This window comes from Diplotaxodon limnothrissa, linkage group LG18, assembly GCF_057381915.1.
Source record: "Diplotaxodon limnothrissa isolate DT_005_m linkage group LG18, D_limnothrissa_male_GT1.1, whole genome shotgun sequence".
Taxonomy (NCBI): domain Eukaryota; kingdom Metazoa; phylum Chordata; class Actinopteri; order Cichliformes; family Cichlidae; genus Diplotaxodon; species Diplotaxodon limnothrissa.
The window spans coordinates 608970-617500 of NC_140613.1; the positions used below are offsets into that span (position 1 = coordinate 608970).

Consider the following 8531-nt stretch of genomic DNA (forward strand, 5'->3'; position numbering starts at 1 on the left):
CTCAAGATTCCTAGCGCTTAAAAGGGCTCCTAAGGCGAGATCTGCTACGAGCAGGGAAGAGGACTTTTAGTGGCTTAGGAGTTCCCCTAAGCAGCTGCACAAAATGGCCAACAGAAGAGGCAGGAGAGATGTCCTGCAAACACTGGATGACAGGGAATTATTGAGACGCTACAGATTGGATTGTGCAGGAATCATGTTTGTGGTGGATCTCCTTAGAGATGCAATTACTTCACCAACTCGACGCTACAACGCTATTACACCGGAGACGAAAGTAATCACAACCCTGAGGTATTTGGCAACCGGGAAAATGCAACAATGCAGCAGTGATGACTTGGGTCTGCAATCACAGACATTGCTAAAAGCTGAGCCATGTTACCCTCGTTAAGACCACACTGGACTTGTAACGTTGTGATTTCTACGTCATTAAGGACAGCCCCTTGAGATAGGCCATCTTGTTTTCAACAGGGTCCATATGGGAGTGAAAGTACAAAATATGTCAGCTAGGATATTAATATGAGCAAATAAGACACAAATCATTATTTGAACAGGGTGTAATGAGTTCACATATTTTAGATTCTAATGGCTATAACCCCTACAGCTTACTATTCATTTTCCAGATATTTTCTTGAATGTGAAATATTATTTACAATTACAGTCAGCATAAGATTAGAGTGTATAATTATGTTTATTGATTTGAGGGTACATCCTTTGCTCATTATCACCAAAAGCTCATTTCCATCAAACTTGTAGGATCAACCAATCACGGCTTTTGAAATGATGACTCATACCTAGCAACGGGGTCAACCACACCTCCTCACTAAGATAGGATTTTCCATCCATTCCTTGCTCAGAGTTCACTGAAAATGTTCTGGAATCACTTCTAAGCTAAAACTCCTGGCAAGGAATTTTTAGGTTAAGTTAGGAGCTCTCTGAGAGGATTCTCAGAATCTTTAGGGATACGGGCCCTGGTTTTCATGTGTGACGTGGATGTAGGCTTTCAGTCGCTCTCACTGCCGCTTTGTCAGATACATCTGTGAAAATGCTCATCGGCCAATCACACGGCAGCACCTCTGCACGTGTGGGCACGTGGAGACGGCCTGCTGTGAGACCAGGATGATGAAGAAAGCTGGTTTGAGCGTGAAGGCTGATCTCTCTGACGTTTACAGGGAAAAGGAGAAATATTGCAATATTATCAGTCCTGTAAATGCTTTTTTATATAACCACTAAAATAAAGTTTACACCTCTTTAAAGATCAATAAGAAATGCTTTTATTACCACGTTTCACTGAGAGAATAAATATCAAATGAAAGTGATATGAAAATCAATAATGGAGTCTGTACAGATAAACACTGTTTGTCATCAGATGACTTCATATGAAATAATCATCAGATCCAAGTATCGGCTGGCGAGTGGCCGCCACAGCTGCAGTTCCTTTGATGACCAGCAGGCGATGACCTGAAGCGAGCGCCAGCGCTGCAGCGTGGATGGAAAACTGAGGCCGAGCCAGCTGAGCACAGGCTCCTCAGTGTCAGCGAGGGTGGAAACACTGTGGAAACACTCCGCTTACTGTGACGCTTTCATTTTAGAAATGTGCTCTTTTCCACACACAATGCTGCTTTCTTTTAACGCAGTCCTGCAGACACAGACCTGCAGCAGTACATGCATACGAGTTATACATGAGCAGATGGGACCTTCGACCCGCTCAGTTAACAAGGCGCCGCCTGTGAAACCGGCAGCGCTGCAGTCGTTCTCTCTTTGATGGAGCCGTTAGACTCGTGTCTAAATCATCACACTGTGTCTGCCATGTGCTCCTTGGTGCACATGTTTACCTTAAAGCGGGCACTAGTAGTGGGTTAATATTCTCATCACTGTAGTAAGAAGATTATTTCCATCTGCTTTCATTTCTGTTCGCACGTCTGGCTGAGTTCTGGGACCTCTGACAGCAATTGAAGCTCCCTACAAAAAAAGGAGCTATGGTGGAGGTGGGTTGCAAAGCAGCTTGCAGGTGCACAGGTTAAGCTTGTTTTTGTCATTTTTGTCTTTTAGCCAACAGTGAAGGTGCAGAGCAGGTGTAGCTGTCACTGGGATGGAGACGCCACAGAGGACAGAGAGGGCTCCTCGATTGTTGATGGTCGTCACATGACTGAACTATAAGTGTGACCCGAGGCAAAAACCAAAAAAATTTCATTGAAGAAAATGTCTGACTTCAGCGAAGTTCTCACTGAAATGACTCAAAGCTTTGTTTGTTTGAAGGTTTCCAGGTGTGTTTGAGTCCGACTGTGGTCGCTCCATCGGTGGATGCTGATGAAGCTGGAGTAGGTGGAGGTCCACAAAACAGCAGCGCTCCCACTCAGGTAAAAGGATGAAGACGGCGATGATGATGATGAGGTGAACCTCACAGAGGAGCAAAGTGTCCGTCTGCTGATGGCAGCGGTCATGTGACTCAGATTCCCAGCAGGATTCCAGAGAACAGAGAGTCCTGGAGGATGCTGATGGCCGAGCCCGTGGCGTTATCCACAAACACCGACACGTACTCTCCCGCCTACACACACACACACACACACACACACACACACACACACACACACACACACACACACACACAATTAATACAGACAGATATATTAAAGCTTCTGTTTAAAAATAAATGACCAAACAGTGACAGTGAGTGAAAGCATTAATGCTGATGTCAGCATTGTGAATCCATTCATGTTGCAGCACATTAGAGCCTTTGTTCAGGTAATACCTGCCGCCTGCTCACCTGAGCTGCAGGATCAGTGAAACCTCTCAGTACCACATGCAGGTGGAACACTGATGTGCTCACGGCTGCATGCCTGCTACTCTGACTCCTTCCTGGTGAGTGACATGCCGAGGATCCCGGGATCACGTGCTGGGATTCTGTGCTTTCTCTGTTTACACGGCGTTTTTTAACTCCAGCTCTAAATGCTGCTCGGGGAGGTTTAGGACTGACGAGCTCGGAGCCAGATCCATGTCACCTGCACAGACCCCGGAGCACGCCGTGTGCATGAATGACCCACGCCACTGTTTCTATTCACTAACAGAATGAAAACAGGTTTGCTCTGTATTTACATCTGGAGCATCTCCAGCTGTGCACCAGAGGCATTAATGTGCAGCTGCAATAAGACACACCTGGACTATAACATCAAGTCTTCTCTGGATTTTAGGACTCGGAGTGTTTCACATGCTCTGACTTGCTGAGTCGTGCAGAAATCCTGCTCGTGTTTTACTTGTTGCTCGAGGTTTCATGTGGTCGTTAAAGAATCCAGGTGATCTGACAGTGTGACATGATTTGGAGGCGGGGACTGGACATCGTCCATCTTTTTATGTAGGATTCTTAGAGTAGTGCGTCCTCCCGTCACATAATGTCTCTGTTAAAGGTGCTGCATTAGCTCCCTGTAAACGCCTGGCTGTGCTGTTCTGTGTGGTGTGTTTTGGTGTAGGGCGACCCTCTGATGCTGTCCTACCTGCAGGTACAGCGTTCCTGTTAGCAACATGCTAAACGTTCCTCCGGCAGCTGCCACGCCCATCACCGACTCCACAGAGCTGTACAAGAAACAGCAAAAAACATCCAATCAGTGCCATGGGCAGGGCTAACATCGCCAGTCATGTGTGTGCAGTAGATTATTTTATAATGAAATAATAACAGCTGTCAGAGGACGGGCACTCACAGGTTGCTCTGGCAGAGCGACTCGATGCAGATGGCTGCTTTCACGCTGTCTCTGAGTCGCACCTGCACTCTGTCACCAGACTCTGTCACACATACGCACATCAGAGTTACAAGAGCATCCCTGCTGCCTGCTAACCGGCTCCTTCCTCTTATTTGAGTTTCTTAATTCATCAGTTTTCTGTCTCAAACACAATGAAATATCTGAATGAAATTTGGTGTAAATATAATTATGATCAGGGGCGGATCTACAGGGGTGGTGCCCCATGCCACCCCTTCAGATCCACCCCGATCATGATGTGGCCGATCGGCCTGGAGCTGAGTCCGTCACCATCTCGATGTTTGTGCTCGTCGGTGTTGGGCAGAAACAGAATTCATGTACCAGCATAACGTAATTAAAAATACAAAATATGAGTAACTGTATTTTGTTACAGTTACCGTTTAAAAAGGTGATAATCAGAACACAGCTACTTTGTTGAAATATATGGATTAATGTTTCATATGTTAGGCTATGCCCTCTCTAATGTCAGCGTCCTGTTAATGTTGGTGGGACCCGGAGCCAGCACAGCAGAGCCAGCAGTGCACGGGCAGGAATGCATTTCTTACTAGGAAAGTCCGAAACCACATTTAAATGAGAGAGGGATGAAATCTGAGCGTGCAATGCAAACTCTGTTTGTCAGCAACCGAGCTGCTCTCAGCGTCAAAGACTCCAACCTAAAGAAACATCTGGAAGTACGTTCTGTTTAAAAACTAACATTAGCCGACTGCAGCTAGCTTGTTTTAGCTATGGTAGCTACCTGGGTCATGTGCCACTTCAGTATCTGTGATGTACTGTTGCTATTACTGAAGGCTACTCACCACCGAGCTAACACTGTTAGCTGGCGTTAGCTGAGGTTAGCAGACAGAAAGATGACTGATACAGAAATTTAACATGAAGGCAGCAGGCAGAATGCTACAGGCACCGCGCTAAACAATGTAGCCTGATGGGCAGTGTAGTCCGTGCTGCAGGAAGAATGGACTGTCATACCTGTTATGTGTCTGTGAGCGAGGGAGGGAGAAAAAGGAAAAGTACGAGCTGTCACGGAGCAGAAACGGGAGCTGGAAGCATGTAAATATAATAATAACCACTGCAGCCAAACAGAGCGCCTGACGAGCCCAGCTGTAAGTAAGCTGTTAAGACTCGACTGTGTTCGTGTTTTCCTCCGAAACAATAAGTTCCGTTGGAGTCTTTCAACGCCTCTCTCTGTCTCTCGCTAGCAAAGTTGACCCAGACAACAAAGTCAAGCTAGCAGGAGGCTTGTTTTCTCAGAAACGTCTGAGTCGCCCCCTACGGGTCATTAGAGACAACACTGGGTCCATCTTTAGTATACAGTCTGTGTAGAGTAATAAAACACTAACCGATGAGAAGGCTGGCAGTGAGCTGGTAGAAGCCAGAGACGGGTGCTGTGTACCGGCCAGTGCTGCTGTTGAAGCTCCGCCCCCTCTGGAGGCTCTGCTCAGAGTCTGAGGGCTACAGGGGTCAAAGGTCAAAACCAAGAGGATCAAATTGTTTCACGGAATCCTCTGGAATAAAGACATAAATCTGTGTGCGTGGGAGTGTGTGTGTGTGTGTGTGTGTGTGTGTGTGTGTGTGGGAGTGTGTGTGTGTGTGTGTGGGAGTGTGTGTGTGTGCGTGGGAGTGTGTGTAAGTGTGAGTGTGTGTGTGAGAGTGTTTGAGTGTGTGTGTGTGTGTAAGTGTGGGGGGTTACCTTGCTAAACGGCTGCAGCTCCAGCAGGCTGCGGCGTGGGATGGTGATGGACTGTAGGAGGCGACTGAAGAAGGAGGTGGAGATGCGAGGAGGATGATCACACGGCAAACGTATGGCTGCAGCCATGTCTGCGAGGAGGAGGAGGGAGAAGGAGATGCACGGACTGGTGGGAAAAATGACTTCATACAGAAAATAACTGCGTGTGTGTGTGTGTGTCTGTGAGTCATTAGGGCTGTAGGTGCTAGCTGTGTCTGTGTGTGTGTGTGTCTGTGTGTGTGTGTGTGTGTGTCTGTGTGTGTGTGTGTGTCTGTGTGTGTGTGTGTCTGTGTGTGTGTGTGTCTGTGTGTGTGTGTGTGTGTGTCTGTGTGTGTGTGTGTGTCTGTGTCTGTGTGTGTGTGTCTGTGTGTGTGTGTGTGTGTGTGTGTGTGTGTGTGTGTCTGTGTGTGTGTGTGTCTGTGTGTGTGTGTGTCTGTGTGTCTGCTGTGAGGTTTCTTTGCTAACAGAACGTCCAGAAAGGCTGAGCAAGAGCGTTGGTGCACAGGGACGTTTGAGGATTCTGATTGGATGTTGCCTCCTACACGTGGAAGTCACGACGCACCTGCAGCAAAGGTATCGAGTCCCTGCTAATGTGTGCGTGTGTTCCTGACAGCTTCAGAAACAAACGTGTGTTACTGCCCTGAATGATCAAACTGGTGAGTTTAGGCTGAGTTTAAACCCTACGTGCAGGTAACGCTGCATGAAGACGAGTGGAAGTGTCACTCGTGCTCCACGTGGGACAGAAAGACACAGTCGGCTCCGTGAGCTGGAGCACACGTGAACAACTTCTACAGAAATCCATAAAAAGCTCTTTGTTCTGGTCACGTTTGGCACACCGGACTGAAAAAATCTGCCCTGTGGAAACAGTCTGTAATCCTCCCAAATACAAACACACAGAAGAAAACCTGATGACACACACACACACACACACACACTCACACACACAACGTAACAAAGACACACCATCAGTCAGCAGGAATGTCAGGAATCCTGCAGCTGAGCCAAGTCACATCCACACTCCACAAAATTACCCCTATTAAGGACTCAGACAGGCTGCCTCCACACACACACACACACACACACACACACACACACACACACACACACACAGTATTTATATAACCTACATGCAGAAAACAGAGTGAAAATGAGAAGCTGCAGCAGAGTCTGGGAGCGCTGTTCAGGGTGGAATAAGCTGAGACTGAGCGCGCAGTGATGTGCTGTTTGGTTGTCATGACGCTGAGTTTTGATTATTTAATAAAAATAAACATGATGTCATGTGTCATGTTCACATGTTCAGTAAAGACGGTCCAGACACATGTGTGGTCCCTGTGATAGCAGTCACAGTGATTCCATCCATCATCCATCCATCATCCATCCATCCATCCATCCTCTCCACCTGGTCAGGTTCAGGTTTGGGGGCGCTGGACGTTTTTCTGGAGCCACGTGACCTCATTTGGATGAGGGGGGGGGGGGTGGCAGTGCTAATCACTGCTCAGTAACAGCCAACCAAAATCCCAGAATTTCAGATGTTGCTCATCTGTGAGGCCACGCCCCTAATAATGCAAAAATTCAAACAGGTGAGCTAGGTCTGCTGTATTTTTATCATGGATCACTGCTGCCTCTGCTGGACCACTGAGGAACTGCTAACTGCGACTGTGGTTCAGGGGTTGGGAAGCTCATCTGTAACCGGAAGGTTGCCGGTTCAATCCCCCAGCTCTCCTGGTTGGTTGTTGTGTCCCTGGGCAAGACACTTCACCTACCGCCTACTGGTGATGGCCAGAGGGGCCGATGGCGCGATATGGCAACCTCGCCTCTGTCAGTCTGCCCCAGGGCAGCTGTGGCTACACCTGTAGCCTCCACCAGTGTGTGAATGTGAGAGTGAATGAATAGTGGTATTGTAAAGCGCTTTGGGTGCCTAGAAAAGCGCTATATAAATCCAATCCATTATTATTATTATTATTTTAATTCTGTGCTGACGTGTTTGGAGGTCTCACCTTTTAGCTTCACCTTCAGCTCCTGGATCAGCTCCTGTTGTTGGGGCAGGAGGGCTGCAGGTGGACCAGGAGGCCCCTGAGGTCCTGGAGGGCCTGGAGGGCCTGGAAGACCATGCTGCAGGACACACAAACAGCAGTCAGGTACATGTGTCAGGAGGCAAAGTATTACTTATATTTAACAAATGATAAGTCCAGCAGCAGAATGTGTGACTAAGACGTCTTTGAATAACGAGCTTCAGCAGAGCAAAGCTGATGCACTCAAACACTCATCAGGTAATGATCAGAACTTCAGCTGCGGTGGAGCTCTCATATCTGAGCCACCGGATCTTTGAACTGGGCGCAGTTTCCCCTGCAGGGGAGCTTTCAACTGTGGGTTTTGGGTGAAGGTGTTTCTGACCTTGGAGGTTCTCCGGGGCCCTTTGCTTCTGCGGTTGTCCCCTCTGTTGGAGTTCCTTCTGAAGAAGAGCCAGGAGCTATGAGGAGACACTCTGCCCGACTCCGAGGAGGTCAGGTCCTGGAGGACACAAACCACACACACTGACTCATCAGCTCAGGCGCCATCTACACTACGCTGGCCCGCCTCAGCAAACCCTCGGCGTTCACGTGGAGCTCTGTGTGCTTTGTTCACATTATCGAACGCCAAACGTCAGTTAGCTGATGGATCATCAGGCTGATCTCAGGTCAGTTAAACTCACCTGCAGCTCTCCACTGACGGCCTCCTCGTCCTCCATGATCTCCTGACCCTCCTCGCTCTCCACCTCATCAACGCTGGCAGCCTTCACCATCGTCACCATCATCATCATTGTGAGGAGCAGAGGGAGCAGCAGCAGCCCTCTGGATCCTCCTGGAGCGCTCTTCCTTTGGGATAACCTGGCCAGCATGCTGTGTGTGGACGGTGCTCAGGTGGGTACAGGTCTAAGAAGTTCCCATGATGCACCTCTGTGAGCCAGCGCCTCTGGGATCAGCGTGGAGGGATCTCCTGCTGAGTTTTGCTGGTTTCCCCGTTGTCTGTGAGCTGGAGTAAGTCAGCGTCTGTCTGGGAGAAACCTCCTCCTGGTGGGTGGT

The 8531-nt window shown here is 48.4% G+C and overlaps 1 protein-coding gene across 1 annotated transcript; it reads right to left on the bottom strand.

Moving 5' to 3' along the window:
* Positions 1-1752: 1752 nt before the first annotated feature.
* On the bottom strand, positions 1753-8347 carry LOC146612711 (erythroferrone). The gene is made up of 8 exons (XM_085377498.1): positions 8162-8347; positions 7864-7980; positions 7467-7581; positions 5434-5561; positions 5084-5195; positions 3690-3771; positions 3486-3564; positions 1753-2542 (listed from the first exon to the last, which is right to left on the bottom strand). The coding sequence occupies exons 1-8, from the start codon at positions 8345-8347 to the stop codon at positions 2444-2446; spliced, it is 918 nt and encodes a 305-aa protein (XP_085233624.1). The 3' UTR covers positions 1753-2443.
* Positions 8348-8531: the final 184 nt, after the last annotated feature.

Bases quoted from the DNA above. Each gene is read 5' to 3' on its own strand.
- LOC146612711 (XM_085377498.1), bottom strand. From the start codon at position 8,347: ATGCTGGCCAGGTTATCCCAAAGGAAGAGCGCTCCAGGAGGATCCAGA. The intron at 7,582-7,863 runs GTCAGAAACACC...TGTGTCCTGCAG, and splicing joins GGCCCCGGAGAACCTCCAAG to CATGGTCTTCCAGGCCCTCC. The intron at 3,772-5,083 runs GTTAGTGTTTTA...TATGTGTGACAG, and splicing joins CACTGCCAGCCTTCTCATCG to AGTCTGGTGACAGAGTGCAG.